At 40.0% G+C, this 22,154-nt stretch overlaps 2 protein-coding genes across 5 annotated transcripts in view; both read left to right on the top strand.

Moving 5' to 3' along the window:
* Positions 1 to 6,042, top strand: part of TMF1 (TATA element modulatory factor 1) — a 31,219-nt gene extending 25,177 nt beyond the window's left edge. For 2 of the 3 annotated variants that reach the window (XM_032149472.2, XM_032149473.2), the window contains exons 14-17: positions 997 to 1,098; positions 1,386 to 1,538; positions 3,198 to 3,323; positions 4,052 to 6,042. In XM_032149472.2, coding sequence (XP_032005363.1) covers positions 997 to 1,098; positions 1,386 to 1,538; positions 3,198 to 3,323; positions 4,052 to 4,195 — 525 coding nt within the window. In that variant the 3' untranslated portion in view covers positions 4,196 to 6,042. The remainder of the gene's footprint in view (positions 1 to 996; positions 1,099 to 1,385; positions 1,539 to 3,197; positions 3,324 to 4,051) is intronic. The other variant, XM_058437149.1, reaches the window with a different exon arrangement.
* Positions 6,043 to 15,320: 9,278 nt separating this feature from the next.
* EOGT (EGF domain specific O-linked N-acetylglucosamine transferase) overlaps positions 15,321 to 22,154 on the top strand; it is a 37,901-nt gene continuing 31,067 nt past the window's right edge. Inside the window, exons 1-6 of one of the 2 annotated variants that reach the window (XM_032149470.2) lie at positions 15,321 to 15,417; positions 16,161 to 16,361; positions 16,968 to 17,023; positions 19,097 to 19,320; positions 20,431 to 20,531; positions 21,140 to 21,248. In XM_032149470.2, coding sequence (XP_032005361.1) covers positions 19,111 to 19,320; positions 20,431 to 20,531; positions 21,140 to 21,248 — 420 coding nt within the window. In that variant the 5' untranslated portion in view covers positions 15,321 to 15,417; positions 16,161 to 16,361; positions 16,968 to 17,023; positions 19,097 to 19,110. Of the gene's footprint in view, positions 15,418 to 16,160; positions 16,362 to 16,967; positions 17,043 to 19,096; positions 19,321 to 20,430; positions 20,532 to 21,139; positions 21,249 to 22,154 lie in introns of both variants that reach the window. The other variant, XM_058437148.1, reaches the window with a different exon arrangement.

The raw sequence follows: 22,154 nt of genomic DNA, 5'->3' as shown, positions 1-22,154 counted from the left end.
AGAATTGCTTGAACCCGGGAGGCGGAGGCTGCAGTGAGCCAAGATCACATCACTGCACTCCAGCCTGGGCAACAGAGCGAGACTTTCTCAAAAAATAAATAAATAAATAAATAAAAATAAAATGAGGTTTCTATATTGAAAGAATTACCATCTACTTGGAGTTAGCATAATATATTTAAACTACTGATAGGTAAATTTAAATTACCTATTGAATTTATTTGGAATTTTAAGAATACATTAAAAATAAAATGGATAAGTCAGAAATTTTATGATTTGTAACACTGATTAGTAATTTTATGTTACAGACATAGGTTTAATTGATAGTATATTGTATAATATGAAACTTAATAGAAACATTCTCATTCCATTATAAAAACCCAACAAATTACATTGTTGTAATAAATGGGTCCTGTGATGATCTAACCAAGTCTATCTACAGCTTTAATTAGTAAATATTGTACTTTTTTGTTTGTTTGTTTGTTTGTTTGTTTTTGAGACTGAGTTTTACTCTTGTTGCCCAGGCTGGAGTGCAGTGGTGCTATCTCGGCTCACTGCAACCTCCATCTCCCAGGTTCAAGCGATTCTCCTGCCTCAGCCTCCCAGGTAGCTGGGATTACAGGCATGCGCCACCACGCCCAGCTAATTTTGTATTTTTAGTAGAGATGGGGTTTTTCCATGTTGGTCAGGTTGGTCTTGATCTCCCAACCTCAGGTGATCCACCCTCCTTGGCCTCCCAAAGTGCTGGGATTACAGGCATGAGCCAACATGCCTGGCCAAATATTATATTTTTGATAAGACTTCAGAAGCCATTTTATGGGGAAATTAGAATGAATCTTAAAAAAATTTTTTTTCTTCTTTTGATTGTATTGAATTCCTTCGTAGTGTGCCTTTTTTAAAAGACTGAATCTTTGTTCTCATTAACCCTAGGAAATGTTCTTGCTTTCTCTGCTTATCTCTTTGCTCTTTAATCTGAACAGAATTTTTTTACTCCCTAAGGAACGCAAGCCATTTTCTGTTTCTAGTACTCCCACCATGTCACGCTCAAGTTCAATAAGTGGTGTTGATATGGCAGGACTACAGACATCTTTTCTGTCTCAGGTGATGTTTTATTTTTTATATGTGCTTAGTTCTTAGAATAATAATAAAGGAAATATGCAAATGGCAATATTGTCTGTCATCATGACCTTGCCATTCTATAGATAATTCATCTGAATACTTGTGGAGGAGTGCTAATTGTATGTAGTGAGAGGAAATACATGAATGATTTTCTGCCTTTGTGAAGACATTTAAAGCAAAATTTGACAGAACCATTTTTGTTCAAACCTGGTAATGGAAGACAAGCTATGATAACTGAGTAACTGTGTAAACTTTCTTAATTAACATAGGATGAGTCTCATGATCACTCATTTGGACCAATGTCTGTATCAGCAAATGGAAGCAATCTTTATGATGCTGTAAGGATGGGAGCAGGATCAAGCATTATTGAAAACCTACAGTCTCAGCTAAAGCTAAGGGAAGGGGAAATTACTCATTTACAGGTATTGGAAAAATTAAATTTGCTATAGAATAAATGAAGTTTTGAGGCCTAATAAATAGCACCCTTCATTTCCATCTGAATTCTGAGCAAATTGAGAAACAAGATGACATAGTGGCATGTGAAGCCCAAAATGTATCACATATATCAATGATAAAGGCTAAAAAGAGAAGTTAGCTAAGGATAACAGCCAACTGAACCTGCTGATTGCCAGAATTGGGCAGATTTGGCTGATCTGTCACAGGAAATGCTGGGCTGGAGCAGGCCTTCCATGTTTTACAGCCTGCCTACATAAGACATAAGCATCTAGGAGCAGAGAATGCCTCCTCCTTTCAAACAGCTCTTTCCCAACAGAATAAAGGGAAGTTGCTGAGCTGTGAATGTCTGTTCTGTTCAGATTTACCTCTTAGGATAAGTTGTTCCAGCTACCCCAGGAAGGAAGGGATAAAGGGGATGAGATGTTCAACTGTAACACCCTGTACCTGGGAGGAAACAACATGAGTTGTTAAGGGAGCATCCTTCCATCTTACCTTTTTGGCTTTTAAAAAACTTTATGCAGTCAGAAATACTGAAATGTTTTACAGGTTGAGCATCCCAGCTCTGAAATCTGAAATGCCCCCAAACCAAAACTTTGAGTGCTGACATGCTGCTCAAAGGAAATGCTCAATTGAGCAGTTTGGATTTCCAGATTTGGGATGCTCAACCAGTAAGTACATGATGCAATTATTCCATAATCTGAAAAAAAAATGAAATTTGGAACATTCCTGGTCTCAAGCAGGATACCTCTTTTCAGTGTTAAACACAATACACTCAGAAGGCCGGGCGCGGTGGCTCACGCTTGTAATCCCAGCACTTTGGGAGGCCGAGGCGGGCGGATCACGAGGTCAGGAGATCGAGACCACGGTGAAACCCCATCTCTACTAAAAATACAAAAAATTAGCCGGGCGTGGTGGCAGGCGCCTGTAGTCCCACCTACTCGGAGAGGCTGAGGCAGGAGAATGGTGTGAACCCGGGAGGCGGAGCTTGCAGTGAGCCGAGATTGCGCCACTGCACTTCAGCCTGGGCGACAGAGCGAGACTCCGTCTCAAAAAAAAAAAAAAAAAAAAAACAATACACTCAGAAATAGGTAAAAATTCAACTCCCATTATATACTTTTAGTTATATGACAATATTACTCTATTAAAGAACTTGAATTGGCAAAAAGTAGATCAGACTAATCTTAATCCCAGATGTTTGTATAGCCGGTACGCTATACAGGGACCTAATTAATTTCTTTGGTAGTGATGAAAGCCTCTGTTGATACACCTACACAGGTGGGGCTACGTTGAAGTGTATTTTTATTTCTCTGGGTTCCTGTAGTAATTTAGAATAACTGAAATATGGGTCATTTCCTTAGATTAGAAAAATATATGGTTGAATGTTTTCAAACAAATAATTGGATTTATCTCTGTTACACAGTAAACCTTATAAATGGTATACCTCTCAGGAAAGTTGGGACCCTTTTCCTGCCACTGTTTCCTTTACTTAAGAAAGAGCTAGTTCAAGGTTATATGTTGACATGTCTATTCCAAAAAAAAAACCACACATTAAATATTTTTATATTAGTGGGAGTATTAAAAAAGATATGTTTTGATTTAAACTATTTTGTGGTAATGCTTCTCAGCTAGAAATTGGCAATCTAGAAAAAACTCGATCAATAATGGCTGAAGAACTAGTTAAATTAACAAATCAAAATGATGAACTTGAAGAGAAGGTGAAGGAGATACCCAAACTTAGAACTCAGCTAAGAGTAAGTATTCTTCACCTAACAATGAGTCTAAGATATTTTAGTTCATTTACATTAAATCTCATGCTTTTAGTTTATGGTATGTGTTAGTGATTTCTTTGAAAATTAAAGAGTATTAATATTTGAGCAAAGAACTTTAAAAATGAATCTTTTATCTTGCTTGTGTCTTTACATATTCAGAGTAATTTTCACAATCATGTTTAGTCCCAGTATAGGAAAAGAACTAGATTTCATTTGGCTATGCTTCATTTATAACATTGAACTTTGTATGATCTTAGTAATATTTTGTTGATTGATGTTATATGTGTCATCACAATTGTCTTATCTGGATGTTAGAAGACACTGTTAAGCCATAGTGAGAATATGTTTTCTTTTGATCTTTCCTGTGGGCTAAATGCCGGGTAATACTTACACCACCATGGAACAAAGAGACTAAATTTTATATCAAGTGTGCTTACATTAATGGGAGAGAAGTCATATATGGGGAGAATTGTAGATTTAGTGGAGAGATAGGGTAAAATTGATAGCCATCTAGCTTGGTTTTTTTCTTTAATTCCTTTTTTTGCTATTTAGTTCAACATAGACTGAAGTGTGAGTTTAATTTTTAAAAGAGATGAGTATATACTTTTATTTAAATTGTAGTGTTTTCATTGTTGACTCCTATGGCAATATAAATATTAAAGATGTTCTATGTAGTTATTTTAAAAATTGTAAACAAATATATTTTACAGGATTTGGATCAAAGATACAACACTATTCTGCAGATGTATGGAGAAAAAGCAGAAGAGGCAGAAGAACTTCGATTAGATCTCGAAGATGTAAAAAATATGTATAAAACTCAAATAGATGAACTTTTAAGACAAAGGCTCAGTTAACTTGTGAAAATTGAATTCCCATCAAACTGAATGTAAACATTTAATATCTAAACATTTAATGTGGACTTCCAATAAATTCTTTTATAGAATTAGAAAATGGGATTTACTGTAGAGTGTAAAAATTTTTTAAAAATTGTTTTACACTATGTAGTAATATTTACAGTTAAATTATTTTGTGCAATATTTGAACTTTATTTTTGAAACTATTCTTTAAAGATTTATTTTTTAAAGCATTCATTTTTTTTCCTTGAATAGCACAGAGATTTATTACTTTATCCTCATATCAATATGGCTAGGGAAGAAGAATGGTGTTCATATATGTATTGTAGATATACAACTAGTTGTATCTATAATTTGTAAGTGTTTATATATATATTAAGAACATTTAAAGAGTAATGTTAACATACTGAAACTTTGAAATCTTTCACATTTAAAATTTCAACATATCTTAATTACTACTCATGAAAATGTACATTAAGTGTTAAAGTAAAAAATTATTAAATCTGTGGTTATTAAATTTTAAAATATTTTTTTTCCTTTAAAAGTAAGAGTCACACTGACACTGTCTGAAATTTAAAGAGTGAATGATTTAAACTTAAAAAAAATTTTGGTCTGAAAATTTATTTCACTCAGCTTTCACAATTAAGTCTGTATAAAATGTGGTACCTTTTGGTACCTATCCAGAGAAACCTGTACATATTCAGTGTTATCTAGATGTAATTGGATAATGGAGAAAATTTATTTATAATGATTTTGCAATGGCATCAATAACATTTAAATGATTTTGAAGAAGTATTATTTTACTACCCTAAAAAATGAATCAAAATAATAAAGTTCTTAACATAATTTACTCTGTAAAAATTACCTGTTCATATTTTGTAAACCCATATTTTTAGCACATTAAAAATGAATGTTTGATATTACAGAATATTCATAACAAAAGGAAAAATTATAGGAATTAACTTGAATTTGGCATTTTTAATTCTGTGTGATTTATCGTTTTATTTTTTCTTGAAATTTCAAACACAAGGAAAGCATGGAATAGCTTTTAAAAGTAGCTATGCCTTCTTCCAAATGTTATTTTATTCAAAAAGGTAACCAGGTTGTGTTTTAAACCTGTGAAATATTTTGATGCATTTTATTACTGAAAGTTATTTTTTATTTTTTTATTTTTTTTGAGTCAGAGTCTGGCTCTGTCCCCCAGGCTGGAGTGCAGTGGCACCATCTCGGCTCACTGCAAGCTCCGCCTCCCGGGTTCACGCCATTCTCCTGCCTCAGCCTCCCAAGTAGCTGGGACTACAGGCGCCCGCCACCATGCCCTGCTAATTTTTTTGTATTTTTAGTAGAGACAGGGTTTCACTATGTTGGCCAGGATGGTCTCGAACTCCTGACCTTGTGATCCGCCCACCTCGGCCTCCCAAAGTGCTAGGATTACAGGCTTGAGGCACCGCTCCCGGCCACTGAAAGTTATTTAACTGCCTTTGCTTGCACACAAAAACTCTCATTTACGGCCAGGTGCTGTGGCTCACGCCTATAATCCCAGCACTGTGGGAGGCCAAGGCGGGCAGATCACCTGATGTCAGGAGCTCAAGACCAGCATGGCCAACAGTTTGGTGAAATCCCATCTCTACTAAGAATACAAAAATTAGCCTAACGTGGTGGCTTGCGCCTGTAATCCTAGCTACTCGGGAGGTTGAGGCAGGAGCATTGCTTGAACCTGGGAGGTGGAGGTTGCAATGAGCCAAGATTGCGCCACTGCACTCCAGCCTGGGTGACAGAGAAAGACTCCGTCTCAAAAAAAAAAAAAAAAAAAAAAACTCTCATTTAATTTTTAGTTAAAATTAAAACACTAGTACTTCAGAGTATAGATACAAGTAAGCCATCTTGAAGAATTTGGAGTTTTTCAGGGCAATTCACATGACGTCATTTTTGTTCTTTTTGTATTCCAGACAGTGTTTCTGTCATTGGATCTCTGATTTGTAGCGTTAATAAATATTCTTTCAGTGTGAGCCAGATTCATAAAATTAATTTTCGTCATTTTAGTGGTAAAAAGCAGTCTAATAGCTTTTTGTCAGCTTGATTTTTTTTCGTAATATTCAAGGGCAGATAAGCAATAAGAAATGTATAGGATTAGAAAATACAGTAGTTCCCTCTTACCCGTGGGACATACGTTCCAAGACCCCCAGTGAATGTCTGAAACCATGGATAGTATAGAACCCTCTATACACTGTTTTTTCCTATACATATATATCTATGATAAAGTTCTATTTATAAATCAGGGACAGCAAGAGATAAACAATAACTGCAAATAGAACAGTTATAAAACAATGCACTGTAATACAAGTGATGTAAATGTGATCTCTCTGTCTCTTTCTCTCAAAATAGCTTATTGTAGTGTATTCACCTGTAATCAGACTGTGGTTGACCATGAGTAACTGAAACCACAGAAAGCAAAATCGTGGATAAGGGGAGACTACTCTATATGAAACTTAAGTTACAAAATTCTGTGAAGCATTTGAAACTAGACGTTCTGGAATTATAAAATAGTTCCTTTAAAATATCCACTAGTAGAAAAAAACTTCATTTGCAGAAAAAAGATTGCAATAAAACTCTTTCCTAAACTTTTCAATTTTATAATATTAAACATTCTTTTTTTATCCTTATTAACAATAAGATCAATTCACTGAAAATTTTAAAGTGTTTTCCATTTTATTTTAAAATGACAAACAGCTGTTTTAAGTTTCTAGTTACATATTACCATATATTACTTTTTATCTACAAATAAATAGCTGATACACACTCTGACCATATTTCGATTGTTACACACTTGGATCTCTCAATACTTCTTTAAGTTAAAGTGAACTTAAACAGTTTCTTGACAAACTCCAGTAGGTGGCAGAATACCTATTGAATATTCGTTGCTATACTTTGCTGTTTGTCATTAAAACATCTCTGCCCGCATTCTTGCAAAATAATATTTACATTTTAATGGATAGGAAAGTGATTTGCAATTAGATGTTTCCATTCTGGAAAGAAAAAAGCTGCAAATAACATTTTCAAGAATATAAAAAATGAGTAAACAAAGGGAAGGTTGTTTGGTGATTTATAGGCAATTAAGCACAGACTGTAAATGTCCTTCCAATTCTTGGGAGGCTAAATTGAGTCTACCATTTCTTACATTTCTTTTACCTCTTTTTTGAGAATTGCCAGTTGTACAGTGTTTAGCATGTGGAATGTACCAAATATATCTATGTTGTGACTTAAGATATTCTAAATGTGGGTAACTTCTGACCTAGGAAACGAAGCTTGTAGTGAAGTGAAAAGAATGTTCAGGAAATTTTTTTTCTCTTTCTCTTCAGTTGGCATTTATTGAGAGTTTTATTTGAATGCTTATTAAAAGTATATGATTTATAGTATTTAGAAAATAGAAGAAAAAAACTGTAGATGTTTTATCTTGTTTTAATACTGTATGTTTAGTATGTATACATTTATGTTCTAGTGTATCAAAATTTTTAATTTTCATTAAAGTGAATCCAATTTTCCCTATTCTAGGTCCATTTTAAACCATGAAAACTTTAATCACATATTTTGTAAAGGGCTGAAAGTATGATTTAAACTATAGATTGATATAATATTTTAATTCTAAATGAAAGATAATGTAAATAAGCATGGATCTGATTGAATAAAGATTTTAAAATAGTAATAGTGTATTTCATTTTTAACAAAATTTATAGTGGTCAATAGTAATGAATGAGGAATGAATATTGTTTTATGAAAATATAACTTGTTTACATTTGAGATTAATATTTTAAGAAAATGAAGATAAGCCCTAATTTTCTATAAGTTATGTTATTAGTATTAAGTGTAGTTTTGTTTTGTTTTTTTTTTTGACAGAGTCTCACTCTGTTGCCTGGGCTGGAGTGCAGTGGCGTGATCTCGGCTTACTGCAACCTCCGCCTCCCAGGTTCAAGTGATCCTCTTGCCTTAGCCTCCCAAGTAGCTGGGATTACAGGTGCACGCTAGTACATCAGGCTAATTTTTGTATTTTTAGTAGAGATGGGTTTCACCTTGTTGGCCAGGCTGGTTTCGAACTCCTGACCTCAAGTGATCTGCCCACCTTGGCCTCCCAAAGTGCTGGGATTATAGGCATGAGCCACTGCACCCCGCCCAAAGTGTAGTTTTTCTAATGAAGATATGTTTTCGGAAAACACAGTTCTAAGAATTTACTTATAACTAGCTGGTAACTACTGTAAGGATACTTTGTGTCAGCTTTTAATCTTAGGCAGTATCAAGACATTCTTCTAAAAGTCTTCTTACGTTTCTGTATTCAAGTAATAACAGTTAAAATAAGTTATCCTCTATTTGTGAGTTCATATTGCTTGGATTAAGCTCTGTAACCTTTAAAGTACTTTTAATCTGTTGCCTTTATACATATGCATTTTACCTTTTAGCAATTTAAGATCTTTTTGTAAGGTAGACTGGAAATGAAATGTATTTCTTCTTAGTACTTAAATACCTTTTCTCAAAACAAAAACAAAACTCAAAATGCTTCAGTAATTCACAAATATGGTAAAGAGAATTTACTCTTAGAACTGTCTGGAATTCCCCACACTGCCCTACTCCCAAGTAGGCTAAATTTAATATTTAGAATCGCAAATAATATTAAGAAGGTAATGGCAGGTTTTTCTGTTTATTTAATATTAAACATTCTTCTTGTTTTTACAGGTATGGGCACAGCATGGTAGATAGAGGTATTCCTTCCATTTTTATAAAATGCCATGCTGATTTGTCTCTTTTAAATTACAATCTTAATTTTTAAAAAATATATATTGTTCAAAAATCTGTGGTCAGGTTGGTAATAGGAAATATAGTCTTTTCTTCTTTTTTCTTTTTTTGGGAAACATAGTCTTATTTTGTTGCAAGCACTGTGTAAGGAATTCACTTATGTAGGATTATAATCCCATAATCATTGTTCTGAAATCCACAAAGTTCTAAAAACCATATATATTTTAATACATTTGCTGTTAAATCTACTTTGGTGGTAAAGCCTGCTGCACGGCACTGACAAACGGCTATGTATAGTCTTTAACTCATTTGGTGTGAATACTCATACATTTTGCTGCAGAAATATTGTGTGAGATTATGGGGTACTCACCCAGGACTCAATGGGGGTATCAAACGATGGGCATATATATTCTGTTTTTTAAAGTTCAGGCACACACAGGGACCCAAGGATTTTGGAAAAGGAAGTGTGTACCCACACTTTCTTCAACTCAACCATTTAAAGTGGTTGCCATTATCACCCCCATTTTTAAAAATAAAGATTAAGTAAATTGCTCAAGGTCATATGGCAAGTAAGTGGCAAAGCTGGGATTCTAATTTGTGAAGTTTGGCTCCAGAGTCTATGATTTCAATCACTAATTATATGGTGCTACTTTTCCTACTGCTTTTCTGTAAAATCATAAGCATATAGATCAGTTACAGCAAAAATTTATTCATTGAAAATGTCAACACCTTTTAATTATGGTCTAACAGTTAGATATATCAGACAACCAGCTATACTATATTCTGCTGATATTGTTAGCAATTTACTCATTGTAATTTGTTGGATTTGTCTCAAATTTTTTAAGCCATGCATTCTTCCATCTCTGTCTTTTTCTTAATTCTTGCAATTTCGATGAAGTTTCTTATTTGTAGAAAAAACTAGGTCATTTGTCCTACAGAGTTTCCCTCCATCTGGATGTTGATTTCTTACCTTTTGTTAGTGTGTTCTGCCTCCTGTGTTTAAATCTAAAGGCAATTATTTTTCAACAAAAATACTTCGTTAGGTGGAAGTGTATTCTTCTAGCAGGAGACAGATAATTCCTGATGGTTTCTCAGTTGTGATAAAGAAGTCATTGATGATCACTTCTTAAATCTGTTAGTTCACAGAGCTTGTGGAGTGATATTGTCATTTCTTTTTCATTTAGTAGTTGGAATGTTTCCATAAAAAACTTCAGTTATTTTGTTACTTGCATCATAATTCATATAGGAAAGACAGTATAAATATTCCTGATTCTTTCCCTTTGTTTACCAGTTTTCAGAATAAGAGTTGGTTTCCTTCTGTCATTAAAAATGAACAGTGATACCTTTTTGGCTTGCATGTTTGGTTGATTGGTTGTATCTGTCCTTCATCCAATTACAGTTACCTTTATTTATGTTTTAAATCATCCTATCTTTGGCCAGTAGGAAGTTTTCAAGGTGGTTCCTGAGTCCTTTTGATATTACCCTAATAGCCTTTTGATTGCTTTGCTGCTTCCTGATGTAAGATGTTGCAGGCTTATCTTGTACATTTCCTGCTCCAGACCCAAGATCATCCATTGTTCTATGGAGTCTGTGTTTCTTTTAATGGGAAATAGTTTGTAGAGATCACAGTGTGAGCGCAAGGGGGTGCTTCTTCCTACTGGGTAGCTTGTCTCTAGGCGTTTTCAATGGAGCACGTAGGAGAGATGTGTTTTTAGATTAACCATACTGTTAATCATACTGAGGCCTCCAATTGAAATTCAGAACTACAGGATGTTTATATAGCCTGATTAAGCTTTCATATTTCTATCTCATGTCAAAAATTTCAGCTTCAAAGGTACCATCCATCATAATTACTTCAACTTGGTGTATCCCACAATACTAATATTGCCACCAACAATTTGGTTACGGAATGCAGTCTACAAGAGTTTTTTTGTACTTTAGTCCTGAGAATACATTCCACTAAGTATATACAAATTAAGTTTTAAAGTCACTTGGGATAGCTCCTCTGGGTGATATGCCACAATTGGAAAACATTTAGGTTCATTTATTTCATTTTACTTTCAAGGATTGCTTTTTAAAAACAGAATTTTGCTTTATAATGTAACATATTTACATGACTCCAAAGTCATGTCTTCATGCCGGGCGTGATGGCTCACGCCTGTAATCCAAGCAGTTTGGGAAGCTGAGGTGGGTGGATCACTTGAGGTCAGGAGTTCGAGACCAGCCTGGCCAATACGGTGAAACCCCGTCTCTACTAAAAATACAAATATTTGTCAGGCGTGGTGGTGCATGCCTGTAATCGCAGTTACTCAGGAGTCTGAGGCAGAAGAATTGCTTGAACCCAGGAGATGGAGGTTGCAGTGAGCCAAGATTGCACCATTGTACTCCAGCCTGGGCAAAAGAGTGAGACTCTGTCACTCACACACACACACACATACACAAATAAACAAAAACCAAAAAACAAAGTCATGTCTTCTTTGTTCCTTATACCCCTCCTCTTCCCTCCTTGCCCATATAGTCATTTTAAATATTAATCTACTTGTAAAATAATAATTAGTAAATATATGTGTGTATACACATGTATACATACATATTCCTCTTAGAAAAATGGTATTTACATATTACATATCCTTTTCCCACTCAATATCCTGTAGTGTGCAGAGATATTTCTCAATTCCTTTTTATGCATGCATAGTTTTACGTTGTATGGATAAACCATAGTTTATTCAACCAGCCTTCTATCGGTAGACATTTGAGTTTTACGTCAACTCAAAGAAAATTTAAGTTCCAACATTGATATTTTGGAGAGAAATTCTATTTGAGAATGGCTGTTGCAGTAAGAGAGACTCAATCTCATGTTCAAGTTTATCATATCTGGTTTCCTGTAAGTCTGAATGACCACTCAATATGTAGCTGTTTAAAATAGCACCACATAGCCAGGCGTGGTGGCTCACACCTGTAATCCCAGCACTTTACGAGGCCGAGGCTGGAAGATCACTTGAGGCCAGGAGTTGGAAACAAGTGCTGGGAACGTAGCAAGAACCTGGTTCTACAAAAAAAAATAATAAAATAGTACCATGCGCATGTCATACTGATTTGAACCTTTTCGTATGTGACAAAAATCGGATGGCAGCAAGTAGACTGAGGAAGCCTTTTTTTTTAATTTTATTTTTATTTTTTTTATGAGACAGGGTCTCACTGTGGCCCAGGCTGGAGTGCAGTGTCTCAATCATGGCTCACTGCAGCCTCAACCTCACTGGGCTCAAGCGATCCTCCTGAGTAGCTGGGACTACTGGCGTGAGCCACAGTGCCTGGCTTGAGGAAGCATTTTAAAAAATTACGGTCATTAGTGTGGGATGGTGAAGTATGCAAAGTATAAAATAATAGAGCAGTAATTCTGTTGTAGGAAAGGGGTCCCAATCCAGACCCCAAGAGAGGGTTCTCCGATCTTGAGCAAGAAAGAATTCAGGGCAAAGTGAAAGCAAGTTTATTAAGAAAGTAAAGGGGAAAAAAAAGAAAGTAAAGGAATAAAAGAATGGCTACTCCATAGACAAAGCAGCCCTGAGGGCTGCTGGTTGCCCATTTTTATGGTTATTTCTTGATATGCTCAACGGGTGGATTATTCATGCCTCCCCTTTTAAGACCATATAGGGTAACTTCCTGACATTGCCATGGCATTCCTAAACTGTCATGGCGCTGATGGGAGTAGTAAGGACTAACAGAGATCTCTTTCATGGCCATCTTGGTTTTGGTGGGATTTAGCCGGCTTATCTACTGCAGGCTGTTTTATCAACAAGGTCTTTATGACCTGTATCTTGTGCCGACCTCCTATCTCATCCTGTGACTTAGAATGCCTTAACCGTCTGGGAACGCAGCACAGTAGGTTTCAGCCTCATTTTACTAGCTCCCATTTAAGATGGAGTTGCTCTGGTTCACATGCATCTGACAGTTCCCTTAGAGGCAAAATCTTTTTAATAAAAAGAATACATAAATTAATACTGTAAAGTGCTTTAGAACAATGTTTGGGACATGTTAAAACACCACATATGTTGTTGCTGTTATCTGAAAAAAATTCCAGAGAAGATTCCTAATTTAGCAGGTCACTAATAGAACTTGTAACAATTCTTAAACAACATTGATTTTAAAAATTACATAAAAAGCATGTAAGCCTTTGGAAACAAACTTGTTTCCTTATGATGATATTATTTAACTTCTAGACTTGATGCATTTGAGCATGTTTATTTTGAAGGCATTGTGTCCGGAATTGGTGGGTTCTTGGTCTCACTGACTTCAAGAATGAAGCCACAGACCCTCGCGGTGAGTGTTACAGCTCTTAAGGTGGCATGTCTGGAGTTGTTCGTTCCTCCCGGTGGGCTCGTGGGCTCGCTGGCTTCAGGAGTGAAGCTGCACACCTTCGTGGTGAGTGTTACAGCTCATAAAAGCAGTGTGGACCCAAAGAGTGAGCAGTAGCAAGATTTATTGCAAAGAGCAAAAGAACAAAGCTTCCACAGCGTGGAAGGGGACCAGCGGGTTGCCACTGCTGGCTCGGGCAGCCTGCTTTTATTCTTATCTGGCCCTACCCACATCCTGCTGATTGGTAGAGCCCTGTGGTCTGTTTTGACAGGGTGCTGATTGGTGCGTTTACCCTCCCTGAGCTAGACATAAAGGTTCTCCACGTCCCCATCAGATCAGTTAGATACAGAGTATTGACACAAAGGTTCTCCAAGGCCCCACCAGAGCAGGTAGATACAGAGTGTCGACTGGTGCATTCACAAACCCTGAGCTAGACACAGGGTGCTGATTGGTGTGTTTACAAACCTTGAGCTAGATACAGAGTGCCGATTGGTGTATTTACAATCCCTGAGCTAGACATAAAGGTTCTCCACATCTCCATCAGACTCAGGAGCCCAGCTGGCTTCTCCCAGTGGATCCTAAACCAGGGCTGCAGGTGGAGCTGCCTGCCAGTCCCGCACCTTGTGCCCACACTCCTCAGCCCTTGGGTGGTCGATGGGACTGGGCGCCGTGGAGCAGGGGGTGGCGTTCGTCAGGGAGACTCGGGCTACACAGGAGCCCACGGAGGTGGGGGAGGCTCAGGCATGGCGGGTTGCAGGCCCGAGGCCTGCCCCGCGGGAAGGCAGCTAAGGCCTGGCAAGAAATCAAGCGCAGCGCAGGTGGGCTGGCACTGCTGGGAGACCAAGTACACCCTCCGCAGCTGCTGGCCCGGGTGCTATGCCCCTCATTGCCTGGGGCTGGCAGGGCCGGCCGGCTGCTCTGAGTGCGGGGCCCGCCAAGCCCACGCGCACCTGGAACGCCAGCTGGCCCGCAAACGCCGCACGCAGCCCCGGTTCCCGCTCTTGCCTCTCCCTCCACACCTCCCTGCAAGCTGAGGGAGCTGACTCCCGCCTTGGCCAGCCCAGAAAGGGGCTCCCACAGTGCAATGGTGGGCTGAAGGGCTCCTCAAGTGCCGCCAAAGTGGGAGCCCAGGCAGAGGAGGCGCCCAGAGCGAGCGAGGGCTGTGAGGACTGCCAGCATGCTGTCGCCTCTCAGCATCACCTTCATATAATCAGTTCAACTGTAGTCACTATTTAATGATCAACTCTACTGTGCTGTAGATGGAATACTAGGCCTGGGGGAGCTTAGAGGAAAAGACAATGGGGGATGGGAGTTCAAATAATTATAAGCAGTAATAAAGTAAATTAACAAAACCATAAAAATTAAACTCCACAGAGTAGCATTTGAACTTGATGAGTTTACAGATAGGTAAAACGATCTCGCTTTTAAAATGTGTGTGGACTCCAAAGTATCCTCACCATCACAAAGTGTATTCGGTGAACGATGTTCAGTCCCTAAATTTGGAAGTTAGGGCGGCAACTTCTGCCTGAAATAAGACAAAAGTAAAAATCCGCCTCAGTGCAACGCAGAAGACACGAAGAGTCAGGTTTTCTACCCACTCCGTCCTAATATCCTCTGAGCGCTTTAACGCTGTCGCTCAAGGAGGCGCGGGCTGCTGCGACGGGGGTGGGCGTCCGGCTCCGGCACGTGCCGTCTGTCTTTCCGGCCCTGGTGAGGGAGCTGGCTGACTTGCGCGAACCTTCGCGGGAGAGCGCCAGGAAGGGTAGATGGTTCCCCCACTCTGAGCTCCTCCCTGCCGCGCTCGCCGGGTCGAGGCCACTCGCAGGGCTGAAGCCTCTCCGCGTGTGGGGCCCGGCGCCCTGGCCCTCCCGGGTGTAGTCCCGGTCCTGCCTCTGCGGGGCCCAAGCCCGCCCACCGCGCCGGCTGGCCAAGGTGTCCCAGCTGCTCCTTGGCGCCCCCTGGCCCAGCTCCCGCGCCCGAGGTTTCCGGTGAGCGGCAGTAGCCGGTTATGACGACTCCCTGCCCTGGAACAGCCGCCGTCTCCTCCGCCTCCTCCTCGGTAATCACCGCTGCCCCGGCTCCAGGTGGGACTCCCCCGCAATCTGCGGAGCCTTCCCCCGCTCTCCTTCCCGCCGCGGCCGCGCTCTGCGCCGCTCTTGCCCCGGGTGGCGTCCGCTCCCGGCGCGGCTTCCAGGAGGGGTATAGCCTACGCACGCACTCCGCCCGCGCCTTCCCATTCCCTGCGGGCCGGGAGGCGGGCGTCGGAAGCCGATCCTGGTCCTCCCCGGCCCCTTCCCAGCGCCCGGAGCGCAGGCTGGCCCCGGGCCCTAGCCGCGTTGACCAAGATTCCTGCCGGGGCGGAGCCGCTCCCCGGGGCCCCTCCCAGGCGCGCTGGGGACCCGGGGCGCCGCGGTGCACGGTGGCGGGCGGCCCCGGGAGATCTCCGCCCCCGAAGCAGTCCCTGGCGGCGCCCCAGGTCCAGAACCCCAGCGCGGCGTCTCAGCCGCGGCGGGGCGCTCGCCAGTGACCCCTCAGCCCTGGGCCGGGACTGACGTTCATGCGGACAGCTGGGCTCTCGGGCAGCCGAGCACTTCCTGAGCCCTGCCTGGCACGCGCCGAGAGACTTTTTGGTACAAGTAGGGGCCAGCCGTTGAGGAGTCATTCGGAGACTCACGTGTTGAACTTTCCATTTGCCCACTGTCTTCTTTAAACTTTTCCAAGCTCTCTCGCTCTGCGACATTGCCCCATTTCGCCCGCTGTATCAACCCCAGGTTTTGCCTCCTATCCATCATCTTTCAGATGTTTCCCTTTTTTCCTTCCTCATTAGGCCTGTGGAAATCGAATCAAGGGTTTCTGGAGTGGAGTGAGTCCAGCTGCTTTGAGCTGAAGGAAAAGTAACCTGGCCACTAAAGCGTCCCTGTGCTGGAGGAGTGCAGCCACCCATCCCCGCGGGCCTTGCAGGAGGACGGACACCAGGAAGGCTTTGTGCCAGGCCCAGCAGCCACCCCCAGCCGCGTTATGCAAGTGGGTACGTGCCCTCGCCAGACGCCAGCTTTCTGATCTGCGTCTTTAGATGTTTTCCCTTGCCTAAGCGTTACTTCTCCACTGATCGGTGAGTTTAGTGATGGCCAGAGCTCACTGGAGGACAATGGACTTGGATAACCAAAGGTCAGGGCTTGGTCATAACAATGACTTTATTACCAGGAAGGACAAGTCAAAAAATAGGAAGGCCTGGGAACCCTCAGGCTCGCCACTCTAGGTGGGTAGCCCTATGATTCAGCCAGCGGGATTACTGCTGTGAGAATGGGAAAGTTGTTTGCTTCTGGGAATGTTTGATCCACTAAGTATCCTGTTGGTCAGTTCCAGTGGATGCCTGTAGAAAGTGGGCCACCTCCTCCTGTTCCCCATTGAAATCTGGTCCCAGTTGCTGTGTTGGGTTGGTGCCCGTGAACTCGCATATAGCAGTGTGGTATTCATTAAGGAAAAGAAAGCGCACCACCGGCCAGGCCTTCTGGCTGAGGGTTATCCCGTCACATTATTTTCTTTCTTAATATTTCCTTTAATTCACAACATCACCTGAATGATCAGGTTTACTTTGGCATCCTTTTAAGGTAATATGTTTCATTTCTGACAGGTTTGAGAGACCGGAAACATCACAGAAGCTTCTGAGTGGTTCTGAAGATTGAAGAGGTATATATTTTTATTACAGGTAGAGTCATTGTTTCTATTAATACGTGTTTTTAAATTTTTATAAAACTGTTGTCAACTCATTCTTGGATAAAAGCTCCAAGTGAAAATGTTATTATAATTCAGATCAGATTTACAGCAGATAACACCATACTCTTGAGGGACGCCAAAGTGAAAAACCACAATACTTAACTACTCCAGGGGGGAAAAATGGGGGAAAAAGGATTTCTTTTTGGTGTCCCCGCTGTTCACTTAGAATTCCATGGCCTTGGAACTTGAGGTTTGATGGAACATAGCAGTCAATTTCCTTTTCTTTCTTTTCTTTCTGTTTTTTTTTTTTTTTGAGACAGAGTCTCCCTCGCATTTCCCAGGCTGGAGTGCAGTGGCGAGATCACGACTCACTGCAGCCTTGACTTCCCAGTCTAAAGTGATCCTCCCAGTTCAGCTGGGACTACAGCTGATTTTTTGTATTCTTAGCAGAGACCGGGTTTCATCACATTGCCCAGGCTGGTCTCGAACTCAGGGACTCAAGCAATCTGCCAGTCTCGGTCTCCCAAAGTGCTACTATTACAGGCCTGCAGTCTGTTTCTAAAGGCTCCATCTTCATAGCCCATAATCAACGAAGACTGATTTCGAAAGATGGGTTTTCCGGTATGACCCAGGAAACAGCAGTCCTAGCTGATGAACATCCAATGTATATTAAGACTCTGTCATCCAGTGGAAAGAGCACTTAAGAAAAAAACAACAACGAAAAAAACAAAGATCCCACTAAACTGACCTGAGAATGGCAGGATCATTGTCTGGGATATATAGGAGAAATCTGGTCCAAGAGATTTAACACTTGTTGGGTGAGTTAGAAGTGCAGTGAGGTTTGTGACCATTATCACTGTTCACAATGTAAAGGCATGACGGGAGAGCTTAAGGGCACAGTCTTTGAGGCAGACTGCTTAATGTCACTTCTGGAGTTTCTAAGTCTTAGCTATTATAGCTGATTATTATACCTACTAGCATGTAAGCTTCACAAGGGCAATGAGTTTGGTTCATGACTGCACCTTCATTGCTGTATCCTGGGTACAGAAGCGCTCCTGGAACATTGTCTGTGCTCACACCTTGATTGCGATTGTAATTTTTTATTCAGCAGACACACACTTGCTCAGAGCCATCCCACTCCCTTTACTCTCTCGTGGATACTTTTCCCCTCCTCATCGTTCAGATCTCAGCTTAAATGTTATTTAGGCCCCTTCTCTGCCCCACATGGCTTTAAACATTTATTTAATAAACACTTCCATAGCATTTAGTGCGTGCCAGATAGTTTTCTAAACACTTTACCAATAATTAACTCATTTAACTCACGACAGCTCTATGATGAAGGTTTATTATTATTTCCATTTTACAGATGGGAAAGCTTAGGTGCAGAAAGGTTAAGTAACTTGTTCAAGGTCTTATAGCTGGGAAGTTGCAGATTTGCAGTTCAAATCCAGGTGGTTAACCTTTAAATGTTCACCATGCTGTGTTGTCTGTCATATTACTTTACTTTATTTCAGGTATCACTAAACTTGATCCTATCAAGCCCTTCCATAATTTTTGTAAGTTAAAAAGTTTTATTGGAACACAGCCTCATCCATTCTTTTATAATAGACCGTGGCTACTTTCTGGACAGAGGCATTGTTTTGTAGTTGCCACAGAGATCTTATGTCTGGCAAAGCCAAAAATATTTACTGCTTCGCCTTTACAGGAAAAGTTTGCTGGCCCCTAGTTGGTTTGATTCAGAGGCCCAGTCATCAGCTGAAGTTGTTTATTTGATTGCTTGCTTATGACAGTTGTACTAGGTTTAACGCACCATGAGAGCAAGGCTCTTTCTTGTTTTGTTCACCTCTGTATACCCATTTGCTAACGTGGTGCCTGGCACCAAGCAAGTGCTCAAAAAAAATTGAATAAAGGAACATTTTCAGTGGGATAGCAAAGTGCTTTGTAATTATACTTAGCCCTTGACCCTTTGTTTTGTTTTTGTTGTTGTTGTTGTTTTGACTTTTAGAGGAAATTTGTTAACAAAGTTGTCTTCATTTTGATCTCTAGGTTTGCAGGTTGCTATGTTAATGTTGTTTGTCTTTGGAGTCTTACTTCATGAAGTCCCACTGAGTGGTCAGAATGAAGCTCCTCCTGATATTCACAGCACTCCGGGCGAACCTCTGTATGACTATGCCAGCATCCGCCTGCCAGAGGAGCACATTCCCTTCTTTTTGCACAACAATAGGCATATTGCCACTGTCTGTAAGAAAGACTCTCTTTGTCCATATAAGGTAGATATTATTTCTTCTCTCCTTATTTTTATGAGGATGCAATTTCAGCTGGCTTACAGGTTCTGCTTTATAACCTGAAACTGAAGGCAGAATTCTAATTTTCGGTTGTCACTGTATAAGTTAATCATTGTTTCAATTTCATATAATACTTCTAAGTGACTAACTAAACTGCTTAAAATTATGTCCCATTCATAAGAGAGAAATTTAAAATCTAAATCACTTCTAAAACAAATAAGTAGCCAATACTATTTGTAAACTCTAAAGAAGCAATTAGATTTTATGCAGGAAAGAACATCTTGTTAAAGTAACTAAAGAATTTCACACCTCTTCTTAAACGGCACATGAGAGGATCGCTTAGCACTTAATTTCAGTAATAGCACCTCAGCCTCTGTCTCCACATAATTAAGCCTGTGTCTGTGGCTTTCTTTCTGTTTTAGAGGAGTTGGAAAGGCCTCAAATAGGAGCCCATTAAGACATGTCAGAGGGCCCCAGAGATCAAAGCTGGGCATTGTGAGACACTTCCTTTCCCATGGTGCTGGCACAGGAAGCATATGGAAAAGCAGACCTGGGAATCAGACCAGCATTGCTCCTGGGGCCTTGCAGAAGAGCATTCTGAGCTCCTTGGCCAGCAGCAGCTGGGTGGTTCCCAAGGGTGGCAGAGTTGTCCATGTGTTGTGGGGTCTCTGCTGATCTTGATTGCTGAGTGAGGTTGCTGATTGATTCACTTTAGCTGTGATTCCTTTGGTAGTACAAATTCCAGTTTATATGTCTTTTAGGGACTGATTTTAGAATCTGCTTGCTCACTGAGAAAGATGGTTTCTTAAGCTACTTCAAGAAATTCAAATTCGAGTGGTCTTTGAGCGTCTAGGTAAAGCCCAGACTTTCGGTTAGGGGACCGATATGGTGGGGGTGATGAGTAAGGAGGATTGTTAAGAACCTTGAGACTGCTCTTTTTAGAATTGACTGTAAGTTTTAAATTTATTCTATAAGAATACATATTATAAATGTAAATGTGAATGCTATATAATGATTTGTTTTCTTAATGGAAAAATCTAAGCGTCTTCTCTAAATGTCAGAGGAAGGGAAATCAATGTAAGTTTTATGTTCTAGAAACACCTAGAAAAGCTAAAGTACTGCTGGGGTTATGAGAAATCCTGCAAACCAGAGTTCAGGTTTGGTTACCCAGTTTGCAGCTACGTCGACATGGGATGGTAAGTTTCCGTATGGAATACCCTCTTCAAGTCTTCCTCTTTCTATACAGTGTATGTTATGCCCTAATTTCCAGCTAGATTCTTTTGGTTTTAGATAGTAATTCATTTAAATATTAATTTGCTTACACAGTCATGAATTCAACTTGACTATTTCACACTGGGATAGGAATATCTGTCATTTCCTCTGCCAGAGGGAGAAACAGCCAGGACCATAGATAATTTTTTCCCCCAGTGTATACTAAGAAGATAAATGGATGGGTTCCTCTTGATTATTCCTGGGAGAATTAAGTATAATTAGTACTTCCAATACATGCAGTGTTAATGAGGTAAAGAAAATATAGTAATTAAGAATGCACCATTGTCTTCAGTTTCAGGTGATAACTTCATACCTGTCTATTACATATTTTATGATAAAGGAATAATTCTGTGAATAACTTGGTTTCATAACTCCATGTAGTAAGGCGTAGTTTTGGGAAAACTGTGATAGTATACTGTAACAAAGTTAAAGTAATAAGGAACCTCTAGCATTTTAACCTTTAGAATGAAAATTCAAGGTCCAAAAAAAGTAAAAAGAAAAAAAAACACAGAATATTTTTGTTTGCAAATAGGACGGACACTCTTGAGTCAGCTGAGGACATATTTTGGAAACAAGCTGACTTTGGATATGCCAGAGAGAGGCTGGAGGAGATGCATGTGCTCTGTCAGCCTAAGGAAACGGTGGGTATTTTGCTCCTTACTAAATAAGCTTGTTTATTTAATTTTAATTTTATTTATTTTTGAGACGGAGTTTCTGTCTGTTGCCGTGGCTGGAGTGCAGTGGCGCGATCCCGGCTCACTGCAACCTCTGCCTCCTGGGTTCAAGGAATTCTCCTGCTTCAGCCTCTTGAGTAGCTGGGATTACAGGCTTGTGCCACCCCTCCTGGCTAATTTTTATATTTTTAGTAAAGATGGGGTTTCGCCATGTTGCCAGGCTGATCTCGAACTCCTGACCTCAAGGGATCCACCCACCTCAGCCTCCCAAAGTGCTGGGATTACAGGTGTGAGCCACTGTGCCCAACTAAGCTATTTTATTTTTATTACTTATTGATTATTGATTTTTAATGTTTATCATTTAGATTGTAATGTAATAACAAGATGCACGGCACTGTGAAAGGAATTCCTCACTCTCACTTAGTTATTGGCGTAGAATTTTATGTAACTTCTCCAAATAGGTTGTTCTCTTTCCTTTGGAAACCCTGTCCTCCTTATCCCACATTTATCAGATAGTCATATTTTAAGACAGTCGAAATATTTTTAGGTTTAGAATCTTTCCCCCAAATGTGTGCTAAAGAAGAGAAATTGATAAATTGCATCTTTACAAATTCATTCTCAGATAGTTTGGGAGAGATGGTATAACACCACCATACTGCTCTATATTTGCCCAGAGCTTTACAGTTTGCAGAAAGCTTTTCTGTGTGTTACCTGGTTTGATGCTCATAAGCGTTATAGCAGATACTACTGATGCTACTTTATCAGTATGGAAAACAGGGTCTTCAGAGGAGTTAAGCAACTTCTCCAAGACTGCACAGCTACCTTTTAGAATTAATTATACTTCTTGGATTAAAATGCAGATTTTTTTCCAGT

The sequence above is a fragment of the Hylobates moloch genome, unplaced genomic scaffold (assembly GCF_009828535.3).
Source record: "Hylobates moloch isolate HMO894 unplaced genomic scaffold, HMol_V3 SCAFFOLD_4, whole genome shotgun sequence".
Lineage (NCBI taxonomy): Eukaryota > Metazoa > Chordata > Mammalia > Primates > Hylobatidae > Hylobates > Hylobates moloch.
This window is presented reverse-complemented; position numbering and strand designations above follow the sequence as displayed.